At 42.0% G+C, this 20,227-nt stretch overlaps 1 protein-coding gene across 1 annotated transcript in view; it reads right to left on the reverse strand.

The window, feature by feature from the left end:
- Positions 1–20,227, reverse strand: part of TKT (transketolase) — a 41,606-nt gene that overhangs the window by 1,421 nt on the left and 19,958 nt on the right. Inside the window, exons 5-13 of the mRNA XM_075833886.1 lie at positions 17,156–17,347; positions 14,657–14,775; positions 12,355–12,548; positions 11,287–11,451; positions 9,237–9,393; positions 5,412–5,542; positions 4,826–4,909; positions 2,842–2,935; positions 635–757 (exon numbers count right to left, since the gene is read on the reverse strand). Coding sequence (XP_075690001.1) covers positions 635–757; positions 2,842–2,935; positions 4,826–4,909; positions 5,412–5,542; positions 9,237–9,393; positions 11,287–11,451; positions 12,355–12,548; positions 14,657–14,775; positions 17,156–17,347 — 1,259 coding nt within the window. The remainder of the gene's footprint in view (positions 1–634; positions 758–2,841; positions 2,936–4,825; positions 4,910–5,411; positions 5,543–9,236; positions 9,394–11,286; positions 11,452–12,354; positions 12,549–14,656; positions 14,776–17,155; positions 17,348–20,227) is intronic.

Genomic DNA, 20,227 nt, shown 5'->3' on the forward strand with positions numbered 1-20,227 from the left:
GGGCACGGTCGTGTGCATGGGGCCTTATGCTGTGGACTCCTGGTGCTTCCCTTAAATGACTGATGGTGCATCAAACCGCTATAATGCTGAACTTCATCGACCCAAGATGGGGTGCTCGTTCTGAAACAACTCCCTTAGACACCATGAGAGCCTGTCCTGACCCCGTCTGTTACTTTTCTACTTGCTGATCTGCATGTTATGCAGACTACGTTGTCCCTATAGTCTTCTGAGATCTGGCAAAGACGATACTGTAAAACTCTCACATTAACCACTTGGCTTTTTGGCTAATCTAATGTACATGGGCCCAATAGACACCATAATGATGTATCATTTCTGCTTTTTATTCTTTGTGTTCTGCCTCCAGGGCGGTTTTTGTGTTCTCGGTACATTAGCTATACACAGGGGTATCAGGGACTTCTGCCATTATATGAATAAATGGTTGGATATCTAATGGAAGAGTTAAATCTATTGACCATGTCCTACTATTCTATGAATAGTCATGCCTATTTGAGAACTTAGAATGGTCGTCTCTACCAAAGTGCATAATATGAAAGCCTGCTCACTTACATACTAAAAATGAATATGCCTGGCAACTGAAAAAAACAACTATGCCACAGCCATAGAATAGACTTACCTTCATGGTAATGATCCTCTACAGTTATGATTCTTCCCTTTGTGGCTTTGGCACTATCAAGTATGGTTTGTCTATCCAGAGGTTTAATAGTAAAGGGGTCAATGACTCGGATATGGATTTTTTCTGTAAGAATTAAGCAGATATATAGAATTAAGACAGTGGAAGTGAGAAACGTTTGGATAATTGCACCCTAAATTATGTGATGATGACTGGTAGTTTGTGAATCATTTTTCAGGCACAATTTCTAAACTAGAAAAGATTTAATGTTTGACAATCTGTGGAAAGAGTAGGGCTGTGCGATTATGACCTAAATCTAAATCACTATTAATTGAACATGTAACCTCGATTACGATTAATGAACAATTATTTAGGCAACACCCCTTTTTTAACACCACGCCCCCTATTTGCATGATACGCCAATGAATTAATATTTATCCCCTAAGCCTGCTGTAAACTACTGTATATAATATACCCCGACACAGACCCCACACAGTATATTGTGCTCCATACACAGTATAATGCACCATAGCTGCCCCCACACAGTAGATTGCCCCACAGTTCTCCCCACACAGTATAATTTCCCATAGCTCCCCCACACAGTATTATGCCCCTATGGCTGTCCTCCACACAGTATAATGCCCCTATAACTGTCCTCCACACAGTATAATGCCCCTCTAGCTGTCCTCCACACAGTTTAATGTCCCCATAACTGCCCTCCACCAAGTGTTATACCCCCATAACTGCCGCCATAGCTGCCCTCCACACAGTATAAAGTCCCCCATAGCTGCCCCCATGCTGTATAATGCTCCCATAGCTGCCCCCACACAGCCCCAATAGTGCCTAATAAAATACATACTCACCTAACCCTGTTCCAACGACAATGGAGGAGATCCCTCTGCTCCTCCAGGCTGTCTGGCTCGGCGCAGACATGCGCGATGACATCACTGCCTCGCACCTGTCTGAGCCGAGCCGTGAGCGCACGGCGATACATAGTAAATGGCAAAGCAGGGACCTTACGGCTCCCTGCTCTACCTTGGATTCGACTGTATCTGCGTCCTGACGGAGATACAGATGAAACCAGGAAAAAATAATTGAAGAAACCGACATGAACAAGATGACGTCGTTTAATTGCGCTGAATTTCGATTATTTTTCTATTAATTGCCCAGGCTAGGAAAAAGCTTCTCATTGCAGGTACTCATTAGGGGATCCTTTAACTATCTAATGAATACCCTCTGAAAGCAGCAGGCACAGCGGAACTACATGCCAGTATCCAACATGATCACCTGCTGTGCTGCAGAACAGCCAGTAACATTTGGCAGCACTTCCATTCCTGCACTGCGGAAGAAGAAGAAGCCCACTGGTCCCTGCTGCTGCAGCATGGACTCTTAGGTAGCTCATTTTATGTTTTAATGTCTTCAACTGGTGGAGAAATTCATCAGTAGAAGAAACCCTAGGGCATATTTATCAATGCAATTATACCGGTTCTTTGGGTTGCAACTGAATGCCATATTTAGAAACCCCAGGACCAACCTCTTCGCTAAAAAATAATTAAAAAAGTGGCTTCAAGTCCTGTGTGACTTATTTACAAAATAATTCTGCCACGTTTTTGCACAAAAAAATATAAATATATATATATATACTTGACATAACTCTCTGTGCCACATTCTTTAAGGTAACGACACTTTTAAAAAACTTTTAACATGTCATACAGGCGCAATAAAAAGTCTATGGGCCTTTACACCACTCGCTTGGCTTTCCAATGAAGTGGCACAGCGCGTGCCCGAGTGTTTTTGCAGTTTAGTCTTAGCGATCAGTGGGGGTCTCAGTGCTCGGACCCCCACCGATAAAACAACTTATGACATGTCAAATGTTTTTTAAACGTTTAGTTACCATTTAAATAGCATGTGACGTGCTGGTGCTTATGGCACACACTACATCAAAATTCCTAAGTGGCGTATAGCTCTTAAATGGGGCTGTGTCACAGTTCCTTGTGCAAAGGGTGGACAGGAGCGCTGCTGTGCAAGAGAATTGCTGAAGGGACCTCAGTCCCTTTGCCCTCGGGATCGTCAGGGGTCCCCAAGATCGGACTCCCACAGGGCAAAATGTTATGGCCTATCCTTATATTTCGGATGGAAATACCCCTTTAGTAGTAATATGTCTGACTTTGTCCCATTCACATTCTATGTACAATGAAAATGATCCTTACCTTTCTTCAGCTGTTCTGCTGCAGCAAGTGCCTCGTGCAATGTGACGCCGGCACCGATGACTGTCACCTGATCATCTTTGCCCTGAAGTACAACCTAGCACACAACAAAGAGACAAATAATAGCAGGAAATCCGGCTTGTTACTGACACCTACACTCATTTATATAGTTCTATAGTCCTCAGTCAGTGGTTATATGTGATTCTTTCCGTATCCATTCTTTTGCTTGAGAGCTTTGAATGTCTAGATCCCCTTTACTTAGTACTTAATATGATATCCAAAAAGTGTGAATTCTGCGGTCCGTTTGACAAACTTCTGACATGTCATAGTGACTTGTCAAAAATTTGGATTGGTGGGGGTCCGAGCACTGAGACCCCCACCAATCGCTAAAACGAAGCAGCTGAAGTGCTTGTGTGAGTGCTAATCTGGTTCGTGTCTGTTCCGCTTTTTCCGGAAATAAATGTATCGATGTACAGATTCAATAGAAAGTCTATGAGCCCGTACTCTGATACATTGGCTTTCCGGAAAAAGCCGAACAGAAACGAAGCAGCTGAGCGCTCACATGAGCACTTCAGCTGCTTCGTTCTAGAGATTGGTGGGGGTCTCCGTGCTCGGACCCCCACCAATCCAAACTTCTGACATGTCACTATGACATGTCAGAAGTTTGTCGAACGTTTAGCTACACTTTAACTGATGGCTGTCCTTGCATCAGATGTTATAAAACTTAAAGGGGTTGTATGAGATTATAATAAAAGGGTCTGTTGATTTAGGAGGGAATTAAATCCACTCTCGTCCATAGGCTGTGTCTGGTGTAGCAGAATTTAAATGAATTTGGCTGAATTGTGATACAAGACACAACCCATGAACATGAGTGGCGCTGTTTAGTTTTACCATAAACCTTTCAGACTCCTGCTGTATTGGAAAACTACTCAACCCATATATTGCCCTCTATGGAGATATTTATATATATGCGACTACATCTTACATGACGATCCACCGCAGTTATAGCTGCAAGTTCCATAACCTAACATCACTTCATGCTTCAACGATCCAACACTCACACTAAAACTAATCTCCTTTTCTAAGCAACCTGAATCATCTCTTTATTCACCAGTGACTTGTCCCATTAGTTGTACATATTCCTGACATCTCAAATGTCTTGTACAATATAATTGGCTGAACAAGATGATCTTCCTCCCCACTTACCCACCTTTAAGTATTTATAGCGCAACTAATATCAAATACTTGCTCTATCTCAGCTTACTGACCTCTAAGGCTGGGTTCACATCTGCGTCAGTGTTTCCATTGTTCTGCTCCATCAGAGGAGCAGAACAACAGAAATGCTGGAAGCGCCGGTACCGTTGCACGATAGTGACTACCGGTGGCCGACGGAACCCATTGATTTTAATGGATTCTGTCAGGTTTCCATCGGGGTGTATGTAGTTTTCCCAGAAACAATAGCATAGCATGCTGCGCTATTGTTCCAGGTATTTTAGTCCGGATCTGTGACAGCGAGCCAACGGAGCCTCCAATGCAGATGTGAACGAGGCCTAACTCCAACCCATGACTTCCGTTCCATTTTAAATGGCCTAAATCTCCCTCTCCTGCACTGGCTCCAGTTATTGCTGACCACTTTAAAGGCTACCTCCAATATAGCTGGCGTTCTTGTCTTCTGCCAAAATCTCAAATCTGACAGTGGGTGACGCTGCTGGCAGATCGGGCGGTACTGTTGTGGAGCAATCATATGGAGCAATCATATGACACCTGAAACCTCTCTTGCAAAGCTCCTATGCAGGATAGGCTATAACCATTGTGCAATTGCCTTGGTAACAATAAATCCCAATCTACTGGGTGCATATCACGCCATTAGATTTAAGCTTTTGGTAGAAGAGAGAGAACGCCAACAACCTTGGAGCTACGCTTAAACCTTAGACCAGCTTTCCCTCGGCAATCCATGCAGTTGTGTCTTCCTAGTACAAATACTGACCTTGGCTTGCCCGATTTTGAACTCCTCATTGTTGTTGTAAATGACTGCATTCTCTGGGCGACTTGTCCTGATGAAGCATATTCCCTGTATAACAAAACAGTATATAGTGTATGAGCTTAAAATCTATTCATTATGCTGCTTGGGATTACTATTTACTATAGCTCTAATTCATCTAAAATCAATATATGTATATAGCAACTTTGGAAATAATCTTGATTAAAAATCTCCTACCGTTTTAGGTCTACAGCTCCTATGCAAACGTGTATACCTACAGAATACAAATAAATCCTGACTAGTCTGATCCTGAAGTCATAATGCCTTCCACCTGTCCCATACTTTTGCTAATCTGCCAAATGTATATCATCAGAAAGTAGGCTAAAGAAGGAAGAGAATATGATTTCAGGATCAGACTACACAGGGTTTATTTGTAGTCTGTAACCATGGAAACACATAGGTCTGCAACAGGGCTGCAGAAACAAAACAGTGGCATATTTTTAATCAAGACTATTTGCAAAGTTGCTTAATTTTTTATTTTAGATGGATTGGTTGTAAAGGCGTACATACTCTTTAAAGCTACTGAACTTACTTTTTTATTTGCAGCAATCTCGACTGCTTTCTCAGTAGACACCGCATCACTTGGGTAAAACACAGTTGCAGAGGGAACAACACGGAAAAGGCTCAAGTCTTCCAGTCCCATCTGAGAAGCTCCATCCTCACCTACAAAATAAAAAAAATATCAGAAGATCAAATGCAGCCTTTTTGATGGATAATCTACCAATGGAATAAAGCCTGAAAAATCGAAGAGCTCCATCAATAAGACACTAAGTGTACTGGCAACCAATAATTGAATGAAGTCCTTCAGTGACAGCACAAATTTGTGGCTGGCCGATAATCTGCTTACTGATTCTCTCTGCAAAGTGGCTCTCTCTACCTACTGTTACTTTAGTAAAAAAAAAAAAAATAATTAAAACTACTGACATTAAGAAACATAGGATGTATCTAGGCAGATCTGTGGGACTAATTGTTACCCAAATTAAAGAGGTTGAATTGCTTCAATATATGTGTAGCAATTAGCTTCATTTTTAATGGTGGTTTAGCTGCTTGTACTGTAGTGTATAATCATTCTGCTTGCACATAGCAACCAATCTAAACAAACATAGCCGCAGTGTAAAGAATGGGGGCAGATGGTGGTAGATAGTGGGAGCCTGATAGTTTTCTTGCCTCAGAAATAAGACAGGAGTTGTTTTCTGATTATCATAGATTGCAATAGACAATATAGGGAAGCTGGAGTCAATGACACGGCACTACCAGAACGGTGCAAAGTTAAAAAGCAGGCAACACTGAGGAAAATATATAGATTTTAACCACTAACCAAAGGCAGTGACTTACAAAAAAAAAATGTTCAAGACCAAAATTACACTTCTGTTTTAGGTGTTCAAACGACTTGCAAACGAGAACAGGCAAAATAATTTGTTTTATATATATATATATACACACACACACACACACACACACACACACACACACACACACACATATATATATACATATATATATTGTCACATTTGTCATTGCCATAAATACTGTAGCACAAGTCACATGGGCGCATGTTTCTTGAGTTAAGTCTATGAGGTTAGCATCTTATATATGGCATGCAGGTCTACCTGGGGACAACCGTCTTCATATATTTGGAGGCGTGAAGTAAAGAAAGACAAGAGAACTAAAAGAAAGAAAATTAGGATTTAAGAAGGAATGAGAAGATTGAAAGAAATGGGAAGAGGTGAAAGTACAAGTGTTGCAAGCAAATGTAGGTGAAAATAGGAATCTATTTTCATAGAAGAATATTAGAATACATAAAGCGCTTTCCCCACGATGAATATTCATGGACTATGAATTTGATATGCCATAAATGTTTGATTGGTTTGGTTGGTTTTTGTATCTGCCATAGACTCCAATGGAGAGCAGAACTCCTGTTAGGGAAGGAGGACTATGTATATTAACTGTGGGAAATCCGCTTAGGATTTAATTGAAGTGCTCAGATCTTACTACAGACTGAACCTGAGGAGTACATAAAGGAAAGGAGTCCACATAGCAGAAATAATAACAGTGCCCCCTACTGGTAATGGTTCACTCAATCACACCCTCTCCATCCTGAGCCTGCCACTTGTTTTCTTTCAATTGAATGAGCCGCTTCTTATCTACAAAAATCAAAGGGAATTATGGAAATCTAAAGGTAATGGAGTTAAGCCCTTGTAAGGAATGAAATTTAATGGAGAAGTTGTGGTACATGTCATGTCCTCTCTCGGTTGAAAAAAATTACTGGAACCGGCTTATTCAGAACATAAGTAGGAATCTTACCAGATCACCAATATTCTTCTGATGTGGCTCATTGACATGACAGCAGATGTTGTGGCTGGAGGACCCTTTAAAGGGAACCTGTCAGGTTAAAAATGAAGTATGATCTGCAGACAGCATGTTATAGAGCTGGAGGAGCTGAGAAAAATGATATATAGTTGTGTGGGAAAAGATGCAGTATAACCTGTATTTCATTGATCTAAACTTCTACTCATTCTGTTCTTAGGAGTCCAGTGGGCGGTCCTACTTGTTGTCAATCACTGAGTAGGACCGCCCACTGGACTTCTAATCTCGGCATGAGCAGGGATTTATAGCAATAATTACAAGTTATAATAAATCTTTATCCATAAAACTTTATATCAATCTGCTCAGCTCCTCCTGCTCTATAACATGCTGCCCGCAGATCGGTCTGTATTACCAACCTGACAAGTTCCGTTTTAATGGGGATATTGCAGGAATATGCAAGATATAGTTAAATGTTTCTACACAAGACTTTCCTCATATTTGTGAAGAAGTGGGAAGCTCTGAATTTCTAATACACAACTGCAAAACGGTTTTCAACATGTCTTGGCAAGAAGACAGATAAAGTTACAAAATGAATCATCGAGTGTAAGAATGATGGAGAAGGAGAGAATTAAAGAAAAAGAGTAAAGGAGGAACAAGAAGGAAATATGGGCAAAAATTTAGATAAAAATTGTGAAAAAGTAACGGGAAGAAAGACAGAGACGATGGGCAAGAAAGAGAGAGTGATAATGTAAAAGGATGGCAGGGTGCCGATAAACATATACAAAGGGATATTTATAGGCGAGAAAGAAGATGGAAGCAAAAAAAGGGGCATAAAGACATAAAAAGAGATGGGGAGAACATCGATATGACCCTTCTCTATGGCACTATAATGATGTGGTATCGACTGTAGTTTAATTCTCAAAATTCCACTGTCCACTTCCTCCTTTAGGTGGCGCTCTCGATAATTTGGAAATTAAACTGCACCTGGAGCTACATCATTACTAAGAAGTATATTGTAGACTCAGGAGGGTAAGTTATGCCTCCATTTACATTTTGGATGAAACAGAATGTAATAGTTACATAATATATTATAGAACTGCTTAACCGCCAAGACCGTAGTCTATTGCTATTATATTCTCCCTTTAGCCACTGGAGTGATCTGATAACAACAACCAGGGCTAATAGACTAGAACATAAAAAAAAACATCATCATAGGAATTGCTATTTATGCAATCAGCTAATATTTTCTTTACGGTGAATACAAAATAAAGTTTCAAAGGGTCCAGGAATGGGTCCACAGGATAGATCAGCATATGATCGGTGGCGACACCCGGACTCTGCAGCGATCAGCTGTTCCCGCTGCCTCTGGGCACCGGATGTCCGTGCCGGCAGCAGATGGCAACCGGTCACTGTATAGCGGCCGTGCTGCAGTACTACAGCTCTGCTCCTATTCAAGTATATAGGCGCAGAGAACAGCAGTACGGCCGTTATACAGTGTACGGAGCCATCTGCTTCCGATACCGGCCACTGCATAACATCCGGTGCCCGGAGGCAGCCAGAAAAGCTGATTGGTGCAGGGTCTGGGTGTCAGACCCCCACTGATCACATACTGATGACCTATCCTTTCGTCTTTAAGTTATACAAACATTTTTAGAGTTTCAGAGTAACAAAACATTTTATAGTTTTCAAAAGTTTGTGCTTATGATTGTTTGATCACAGGTCATAGACCCCGCCGAGGCAATTTCCTCTTGCCGTTCTCCTACGCCCTCAGATATGGGCATGCCGCAACATTTTGAGGCTCCTCTCCTTTTCTAAAGCACTTGAAAATGGGAAGGACCCTGAAATGTCGTGGTATGCGCATGTCTATGGGCGTAGAATATATACTATACTATCATCCAGAGCACACATAGAACCCAACTCAGTGTAAAGCATATAGGGTCAGCTAAAATAAGATGTCAAGTTAATATACAGAGTTCATATACATATGTACAAACAGCATTGACTTATACAAACCCTATAGAGTAATAGGCAACAAGAGAGAGACACTCACCTATAGAAACCCCACAGTGTGAACCACAAAGATTGATGTTACTCTCTGAGATGGCTGCCATTCTGATTTGGTCAAAGGCCCTGGTGAAGAATGTGGCAAAGGCGCTGGCAAAGGCAACAGTACGGTCCCGAGTTGTGCAGCCAACGGCAACACTCACCTGCATAGAACATATCAATATAACATAGATCACTGACCTGAATTTGTAGTACATCTCATGTTTATCTCGTATACAAAGGACAACTAAAGGATTCATATATGAAAACAATTCGGTGAGTCCATGGATATAAGATGTTGGTTGAACCATCTTTTAGCCAACAGCTTACTCCCCTATTAAGATGCGGGTTAAAATCCAACCTGTTTTATTCCTCTGTCTCCTGGCAGGAGAGACCAGGGGGCCACTGGGCTGAGCCCATAAGCGGGCAATACTGACGATTTTAAAATATGGAGGCCTCCAAACTCTCCCAGAATGGCAGATGTTTGGGAAAAAGAGAGATCAGGCATGTTGTATTTCAACTTTCCAAATTCTTCGTTCCAGCAGGAGATAAGCCGCCGCCAAATCCTTATTTTTCCGACTCAGACGACTTGGGTGAAATAGCTGTCTTATGTGTATGGCCAGCTGTAGACATTAGATTATCGGCATATCTTGTAGACAATTATTTTGTGTCTACGCTTAGAATAAGGGGTTATTGAATGACATTAGGCATCGGTTACAAGGTGCTAAAAACTCAGCCAGTCACTAAACAGTAATGTACAATACTTTACAGTTGATAACCTAAGGACTCATGCATAGTTAATTTCCATTAGTCCAACACCTGCAGAATCAGGGTAATGGTGGATTATCAGGCCTTCCTGACTATTGCAATTCAGGATTAGGGCCCATTTGCGTGGACGATAAACCACGTGGTGCCTCTGTGAGCATTGCTTCTACGGTAGAATATCTATGTGCATGCCACTATTTCTTTTCTTAATGACTCCCAAAGAATTTGTGAGTAAAATCTCCATGTAAAATCTGAGGCACACGGAGATATAATATGGGCCCATAGTTTTCTATGGGTGCCATATTTGGGAACCGTGAGACATACGCCTGATGTCATTCTCCCATGTATAAAAATCACAATAATTAAGTTTGCATAAGGGTATGTTCACACGCACTGTTTTCAAGCGTAATTCAGGCGTTTTACGCCTTGAATTAAGCCTGAAAAAACGGCTCCATTACTTCTACAAACATCTGCCTGTTGCTTTCAATGGGTTTTACGATGTTCTGTTCCGACGAGGTGTAATTTTATGCGTCGCTGTCAAAAGACGACGCGTAAAAAGACGCCCGTGTCAAAGACGTGCATGTCACTTCTTGGGAAGTGTTTGGAGCCGTTTTTCATTGACTCCATTGAGTAACAGCTCCAATAACGTCCATAAAAGACGCCGCGAAAAATTCGAGTACTTGCAAAAACGTCTGAAAACAGCTCCGTATTTTGCTAAGCCGTGTGAACATACCCTTAGGGTATGTTCACACTGAGTGACCAAAAACGTCTGAAAATACAGAGCTGTTTTCAGGTGAAAACAGCTCCTGATTTTCAGACGTTTTTTTGACAACTCGCGTTTTTCACTGCGTTTTTTACGGCCGTTTTTGGAGCTGTTTTTCAATGGAGTCAATGAAAAACAGCCTCCACAAACGTCCCAAGAAGTGACAAGAACATCTTTTGACGAACCGTCATTTTACGCGCCGTCTTTTGACAGCGACGCGTAAAATAAAGGCTCGTGGGAACCGAACATCGTAATTTCCATTGAAAGCAAGGGGCAGATGTTTGTAGGCGTATTAGGGGCGTTTTTGCAGGCGTAATTCAAGGCGTAAAACGCCCGAATTACGTCTGAAACCACTGCGTGTGAACATACCCTAAGAATAAATAATTATAATGTGTTAACACACTAGCAGTATACATAGGTTGCTGGGTTTTCGTAATCATCTGCGTTTAGAGCTAGTGAGGCCAATAAGTGAACATTCCCATAACGTGTTAAACATATGTGCGGAGGTGCAAGGTGCGGAGGTGCTTACCATGTTTTGTTCAGCAATGTAACATTCAATAAACCGGTCTGGATGCTCCTTTTTAAAGATATCAGCAAAGGTGGAGTTCTTAGTGTCACCATCCAGGGCAATGACTCTGTTGTTAGCGTGGCCAAGCTTAGCTAAAGCCAGACCATATGCCTTACGAGTTGCAATCTGGAAGGGAAATGTATTATTAATACAACTCTATTAAAAAAAAGACTGCTTCATTCTATAAGTGATTTCTGAGTAATTAAAGGGGTTGACCGCTTTAGATAAACCCTTTCTGTGGAAAGATCCTCTGATCACATGGTGTGCCACAATTGGCACACCCAGCAATCAGCTGCAATCAATGGGGGAACCTGGCAGCAAATGTACAATTTCCCTGTAGCACCACCACAGGGGAAACTAAGTATTACACAGATCTCATTGGAATCAATGGGCTGTCTGTGTATTGCATTGACATGTTGGGTCCTCCAAAGTGAGAGATGCTATTTGTAGCTACTTTGCTTCTTGAAGCGGGGAACCCTCTCCATAAACTCAGAATTCCCTCATAGATAGGGTATTTGAAAAATTGTTTTTCTAAACCACACACCCCCTTTAAACTGTAACTAAACTTTTAATAAACTTTTGACACGGTAGCATGTGAGAAGTTTTGATCGGTGGGGGTGCGCCGTGCCGCTTCAGTTCTGATCTGCTTTTCTTGGTAGCCTGAACGAGTGGTGTACGGACTCATAGACTTTATATTGAGCCCGTACACCACTTGCTTGGATTGACATCCATGTCTAATAATAATTATCTAAAACTCCAGAGGGTCATTATAAGACCAAATAGGAAACACATTTCTTTTACATGTTGTTTCTTTTCTTTTCTTTTTCTAAACTGATAAGCACTTTTGAAGTCGATACTGAATATTGTATCGCTTTATTGTGAAATTTGTAAGACTTGGAAAGTTGCTAAATAAAAAGTCTAAATAAAACAGTTTATAAAAAAATATATATAGTAATAATAATAATAAAATAAAGTGGATTAACTAATCTATGCCAGCTGGTATAATTGGTATAAAGAGCTTTCACCCACCTTTTCTCCCAATTTGAATTTAGGAGGAGAAGGCATCTTAATATTCTTGATGCTGATAGAAGGTGCGTCTTCTACTGGAAGTGCTGGGCTCAATTTTTTCTTGCTTTGGATCTTGCTCTCTATCTCCTTAATTGCTTCTTCGGCCAAGTCTTTTGGAAGGGGTTTCCCATGCCAGTTTTCTTTATCTTCAACACCTTCATAAAGAAACAGACCAGGGTGATATGAGGTCCGGCTTCTGAGACCCCTGGCAATAATTTGTTCCCGTTGGTGGAACCATCTGCTAAATGCTCATTCCCCTTGAAGCATTACACAGCAACCATTGAAATGAATTGGTATACATTGATTCCAATGAAAAAACACAGTACTCCAGAGGAAGAATCACCCTTTAGGCTGGGTTCCCATAGGTCGGATATGCTGCGTAAGAGTACGCAGCTTATCCGACCTACAACCCGCAGCAAATTCCGCCGGAAAAACCACACTGGGAAAAGAAAAACATCTATACTTTCCCCCGGCCGTTGTCATGGCGATGCATCCCTCTGATCTCCATGCAATCAGGTCTCATGGGATGATGCTGCTGCCCATGTGACCGCTGCACCCTGTGATTGGCTGCAGTAATCACATAGGATAAAACGCCACCCGAGGAGGCCTGCCTGAAAGGAGTACAGAAGGAAGAGTCACTATGACAACGGCCAGACTAAGTATTATCTTTTTCATTCCCATTACATTATCATTTGCTCCGCCGCAAAAGTCGCAACACTTGGCTAATTGTTGCAGGTTTTAAATCCCCATTGAAATCAATGGGGAAAAACCGTAACAGAAGAGCAACGCATTCGCAGCATGAATTCACATTTAAATTCTGGACTGCAAAATAATTTATTAACGTTTTCACTGCAGATTTTTTTTCTGCAGCGTGTACATGACATTTGTTCAAATCTCATTCCCTTTGCTGCTACTGTAAATGCTGTGTCATTTCTGCACAGAATTCTGTTACGGAAATTCTGCAGCGTTTACGCTACATGGGAACCCGGCCTTGCAGCTCTCAGCCCTAATTAATAAAGAGGGGTCCCAATAATGGGATCCTCATGTTTTACCTCAAAATCCCCTAATAAGGCTTATGGAAAAGGGCTGTACATCACAGGAAAGTCCTATAAATTAGTTACTGTTTTCTTTATTACTCGTATATCATTATTACTCTGTCATTCCATGGAGCATACGGTTAAAGAGGCTCTGTCACCAGATTTTGCAACCCCTATCTGCTATTGCAGCAGATAGGCGCTGCAATGTAGATTACAGTAACGTTTTTATTGTTAAAAAACGAGCATTTTTGGCCAAGTTATGACCATTTTCGTATTTATGCAAATGAGGCTTGCAAAAGTACAACTGGGCGTGTTGAAAAGTAAAAGTACAACTGGGCGTGTATTATGTGCGTACATCGGGGCGTGTTTACTACTATTACTAGCTGGGCGTTGTGTATAGAAGTATCATCCACTTCTCTTCACAACGCCCAGCTTCTGGCAGTGCAGACACAGCCGTGTTCTCCAGAGATCACGCTGTGACGTCACTCACAGGTCCTGCATCGTGTCGGCACCAGAGGCTACAGATGATTCTGCAGCAGCATCGGCGTTTGCAGGTAAGTCCATGTAGCTACTTACCTGCAAATGCTGATGCTGCTGCAGAATCATCTGTAGCCTCTGGTGCCGACACGATGCAGGACCTGTGAGTGACGTCACAGATCTGCACTGCCAGAAGCTGGGCGTTGTGAAGAGAAGTGGATGATACTTCTCATCAGAAAGCCCAGCTAGTAAAAGTAGTAAACACGCCCCGATGTACGCACATAATACACGCCCAGTTGTACTTTTACTTTTCAACACGCCCAGTTGTACTTTTGCAAACCTCATTTGCATAAATACGTAAATGGTCATAACTTGGCCAAAAATGCTCGTTTTTTAAAAATAAAAACGTTACTGTAATCTACATTGCAGCGCCTATCTGCTGCAATAGCAGATAGGGGTTGCAAAATCTGGTGACAGAGCCTCTTTAAGCTTGACCCATTTCATTTTGCTTTCAAATTTATAGTTTCCCAATTTTTTTCAATGAATGAAATAACTCAATTAAATGTTTCAAATTGTGTAAACAATTTTGATCAGATTACGGCCTATGATGTATAACATACATTACAAAAAGTGATGCAGGTATGTGTCTCACCGTAAAAAGGCCCTAAACGCATTATGCCCATTAGATTATAAATGAGATGTTTGCCCTTGTTGGAGTTTGGTACATTATTTATTCACGTTTACTATACCTGGGATCCCTTTGCCTTTAAACGTTTTGGCGATGATAGCAGTTGGTTGGTTCTTCACAGCAGTGAATGCCTTACACAGCTCCTCTACACTGTGACCATCCACAACAACAGTGTGCCACCTACAACGTACAGGTAATACAAATGTGTTATTAAAAAAATAACAAGTGCAAGAACACGAAGGGTTAGGACTGGGCGATTACGACCTAAATCAAAATCACGATTAATTGCACATGTAACCTCAATTACGATTAACAAATTATTATTTAGGCCATTCCCATTTTTGCATGCCATGCCGCCTATTTGCATGCTACGTCATTGAATGAATATATATCCTCTGAGCCTGCTGTATACTACTGTATATAATATACACTGCTCCCCACACAGTCTAATGCTCCATAGCTGCCCCCACAAAGAATAATGCCACCATAGCTGCCCCTACACCGTATAATGTCCCATAGTGCACCCAAGAGTATAATGCCCCATATTGCCCCAGCGCAGTATAACGCCCCATAACTGCTCAATACAGCATAAAGCCCCCATAGCTGCCCCCTCACAGTATAATGCCCCCATAGCGGCCCATCACAGCATAATGGTCTTATAGCTAATCTCCAGAGTATAAAGCACCCCATAGCTGCCCCCTCAAAGTAGAATGCTCCACAGCTGCCCTCCATGCAGTATAATGCCCCACAGCTGCCCCACACAGTTTAATGCCGCCATTGCTGCCCCCCACACAGCCCCAATAATGGCTACTAAAATAATAAAATACATACTCACCTAACCCAGTTCCAATGAGGAGTGGAGATCTGTCTGCTCCTCTGGTTTGTGTGGCACGTGCAAACAGGTGCAATGACGTCACTGCCTCACGCCTGTCTGTGCCAAGCCGTTCACGGGTCGGCACAAACAGGCGCGAAGCAGGATTTCATCGCTCCTGTCTGTGCCATGCTGCCCTTGGCTCGGTACAGACAGGTGCGAGGCAGTGATGTCATTGCTCCTGTCTGCGACGAGCCGTGTGCGGCCAGCGTTACATAGTAAATGGTAAAGCAGGGACCCGACAGCTAATTCTCTACCATTGGTTTTAACTGTACCTGCGTCCTGAGGATGTAGATACAGTTGTACCTACGAAGGGTGCAACTCTGATACACTCACAATACAGAGGCTGAAAGTGAATGGGTAGTTTTAGCACTTTTTGGAGATAACTGGCAATGTGTTTACCTCATTTTGTAAAGCTGGTAAATATTTACTTGCCATCAATTTAAAAAAATTTTGTTGAATGGATTTTAAGTAGGCATCATGCCGTAGCACGCTAAAAGTATAGTCTACATCATGCTCATGCTGAAAGTAGGAGCAATACAAACCTAGGGCTGCCTAAAACTAGTCATAGGTTTCCTGTAGATATGCCAAAAATTTCTGACATGGGAACACCCCTTCAAGATAACCAGGGCCAGCTCCAGGTTTACTTGTGCCCCCTGGAAGATAGAGTCACAGTCGGCCCCTCAAGTTCTTTCATCTACCCAGTATACTACACAACAATGTCATATTTTTTTGTTGAATTTTCTTTCACAGCAACATTTGTAATTGAACCCTTTTACTGCTCGAAAATGTGGGTGCTGTACTTGTTCAGCCGTAAGATATTTTTTTTGCCATTCATAGCCTTAACTTTTTTATTTTTACCTTAACATAGCTTTAGGAGGTCTTGTTTTTTGTGAGATAAAATGTAGGTTTTTTTAGATGCCATTTTGCCTTACACATAAGTAAGCGTTTATATTAACCGCTATTATGGGTAAAATGGCAAAAAGAAAACGCAATTGCGCCATTTTTATTTAAGCCATCTACAGATCACCATAAATTAAGTGTTAATATTGTTCACTGTATTGTACTGGTTGTTATGTTAGGATTATACCAAATATGTCTATTTGTTTTACTGTTTTATAATGTTTATTTAATAACTTATATTACAAAAATGGCAATTGCAAGAAATTAGAATTCCTTTAAGCTGGTCATAAACGTGAGAGTTTTGTTGGTGGAACCCATTGATTTCAGTGGAATGTCTAAGGTGTCTGCTTACTGGCTCCATAGTAAAAAAAAGGATTGGGGAGTTTGGATTATAACCAGTCCAACCAGTTGTTCCTCCTGGAAATAAGCATCAAATGTGCCTGACGGCCTTTTATCCCCTGTCCCAACTGAAATAACTATGTGTTCTTGGTCAATCTGAGCATGCATGTTTATGTGGAAGTTAGGCAGGAAAGACGTCAGCCGTCATATTTTTCAGTAAAGTTACTAAAAAGTAACGGCGGATTTTTTTTTTTTATATAAAACACATATTGCTCAATAGCAAGCTGTGGGCTACATTTCACCAAACCTAAAGGGACCCCTGCACAAACAACAAAGAGATGTAGTACTACTGTGTAGTAAAAAGCAATTCAGTGTATATACTACAAATACATACTATATATACACTATATACAATATTTGTATATACTATATACAAATATAACTTACCCAAAAGCCTCACAGCGTTTCTGATAGATGTCCACTTTGTGCTGCAGAGGAGTGGGTTCACTCTGTCCCAGGCGGTTGACATCTATGATGGCAGTCAGGTTGTCCAGTTTGTAGAAACCAGCAAAACTCATTGCTTCCCAAACAGAACCTTCTGAGGTCTCTCCATCCCCCAGCAGACAGTATGTCCGGTAACTGTGAAAATAATGAACAGTTATATTAGCAGTTTCAGTTCATGTTTTGTAATATAGTGCCAGCACCCATCTCCAGATGTTAAAGGCTATGTAAACCTTTGAAATCTTTTTTCTTTTTTTTTGAATAAAAATGTCTAGTGTGTTATGCGCAACTTTCTAAAGACTTTTTATTAAAATTTATTTTTCCTTTTTGAGATACAGCTGCTTTGTTTCCTCTAGCTCTGGAACCTGTATCTGTCAGGTCCGTGGGACTGACGGGTTCAGTGAAAGTGGGTCCTATGTAGGATCGAGCGGTTACCGACTACATTTAAGTTCATAACTTAGATGGTGGATCCTGCGTGTTGCGCAGGACCCGCTGACATTGAATCTGTCAGTGCCGGAATCTGTATACAGAGTACAAAGCAGCTGTATCTAAAAAGTTAAAATAATTTTGAATAAAAAAAGTATTTAGAAGGTTGCACAAAAAACACTGATAAGACATTCTTATTTAACAAAAAACTATTTAAAAGGTGTACATAGCCTGTAATGGTTTACATGCTCCACCCTCAATTTTCTCCCAGAGGTCCCATCCTTGTAAACGGGAGCCCCAGGCAATTACCCAGTTTGTCATCCCCTAAAATTAGCCCTGCCCAAGTAATCTCTTTGCACAAGTATTTTAAATCCGCCATTATCCGTGTAAAGGATTTGCCAGACACAGCTTCTGTGTCGACGCCCGTGGTTAGTCAGTCTGCACCTGCTCCTAAGACTGATCGAGTGACCCCTTCTTCTACCAATGAGGCTGGGAGGCTGAGGAGTGGGAGAGCCTATCACAGCCTGGCCAGACAGAGCTAGCTCCCGCCCTCTGTCTATTTATACCTTCACTTCCTGCTCGCTCAGAGGGGCAACCAGCATGATGCTACCCTGGTAGTGCCCCCCACCTCACCTCTTGAAACCCACCTCAAGTTGCCTGACCGGTTCTCAGGGGACCGGAAGACTTTTTTCTCCTTTCGGGAGAGTTGTAAGCTCTATTTTCGTCTAAAGCCTCACTCCTCAGGTTCTGAGAGCCAGCGAGTGGGTATAATTATGTAATGCCGGGGTAGGGAGACAGACAAGTGAGCCCTAATCTACCCGCCACTCAGTCCCTGCCTACTTGCAACGGCCCGTCCTAGGCGACGGCGTACAACTGGGCGACGGTCCCTACGCTCACTATGTGCACGACAGACAAACGGACAAGGGTACACAGAAGCTAAGGGAAAAGGGGTGGTTGCCCACGGCAACCCCGTGAGCAACAAGAGTAGTGAACGAGCCGAGTCAAACCAGGAGTGTACGAGGTACCAAACGCAGAGCAGGAGAGTAGTGAACGAGCAGAGTCGAACCAGGAGTGTACGAGGTACAAAACGCAGAGCAGGAGAGTAGTCAGTCAAGCCAGGGTCAAATATGAAGCAGAGGACAAGTAATACAAGCAGCAGAGCCAGGAAACAGACAGAATCACAAGCAAAGGAGGAGCAGGAAGTGAAGGTATAAATAGACGGGAGCTAGAGGGCGGGAGCTAGCTCCGTCTGGCCAGGCTGTGATAGGCTCTCCCACTCCTCAGCCTCCCAGCCTGATTGGTAGAAGGGGTCACTCGATCAGACTTAGGAGCAGGTGCAGACTGACTAACCACGGGCGTCGACACAGAAGCAGTGTCTGGCAGATCCTTTACAATCTGACTATCATCCTCACCTGAAGATTGCACCTACTAAAGCTTCAGATTTTGATGAGAACACTATGCAAAGAAATTGCGATGTAAGCAAGTCACTAATATATTCTAGCAGGTTCAACTAAATTTAAGGAGATTTTTCCAAGATGTTAGCCCAATGCCTTTGATTTGAATTAATGTCATTATGTTGCACTGTTTTCGCATATAAATCTATCACAGTTCTGAAAGGGTTATGTGGATAATTCTGCCTCAGAACAAAGCTCCACGCCTTCCAAAGTCTACATGTCTGACGCCAAGTTCACGTGAGGTAATAAAAAAGGCGGGAATGTTACTGAATAGTGCAAGTTGAGAACAAAGAGCAGCTCAGACACTCCTTAGCAAACAGGCATAGGATTTTATACCCAGGCTTATCAAATAAATTGAAAGTACTCCTCAAAATCCTGAATGAGATATTTTCTTAATTAAGTACTGCTACAAGGCAGCCATACAGCTATACGGTATATCATTCATGGTGATTCTAGCAGGAAACACCTTTAGGCCAGAATCACACATGCAGTTTTAATGCAGTTTCTGGTTCAGTTTTTTTGCCAAAGCCAAAAGTGGATCCAAATGGAAGTAAAAGTATGAAGAAAAGACTGATGCATCTCCTTTCTTTTATGTCCACTCCTGTGTTTAGCTAAAAAAAAAACCTGAGCCAAAAATTGCCCAAAAAACGGCATCAAAACTGTGTGTGTGTGATCCTGGCTTTCACGTCAAAAAGTAGCAGGGGTAGCAGGGATGCATTAGCAAAAATAAAAGAGCCATTACTCACCTCATAGATCCCTGGCGTTCCAGCGTTGCCGCTCCGGTCCTACCACTGTTTATTGACATGGCTGCATAATCGCTGCAGTCAATCACTGGTCTCAGTTAGTATATGGCACAGGACCGCTGAAGCCAGTGATTGGCTGCAGCGATCACGTGGGTATACGGGCATGTCATCGCTGCAGCCATGTCAATAAACAGCGGCGGGGAGGACAGAAGCGGCGGAACTGGAATTCTGGGGTTCTGTGAGGTAAATAATGGCTCTTTTTTTTTTTAATGCATCCCTTCTACTCCTGCCACTTTTTTGAATAACTCGGAAAACCCCTTTAAAGAGCATTTATCACCAAATAGGGAATTTTGTTTTCACCTGAAAGGGGTGATAGTGGATGCACCTGCACCATG

Source organism: Rhinoderma darwinii, chromosome 7, assembly GCF_050947455.1.
Source record: "Rhinoderma darwinii isolate aRhiDar2 chromosome 7, aRhiDar2.hap1, whole genome shotgun sequence".
In the NCBI taxonomy this organism is placed as follows: domain Eukaryota; kingdom Metazoa; phylum Chordata; class Amphibia; order Anura; family Rhinodermatidae; genus Rhinoderma; species Rhinoderma darwinii.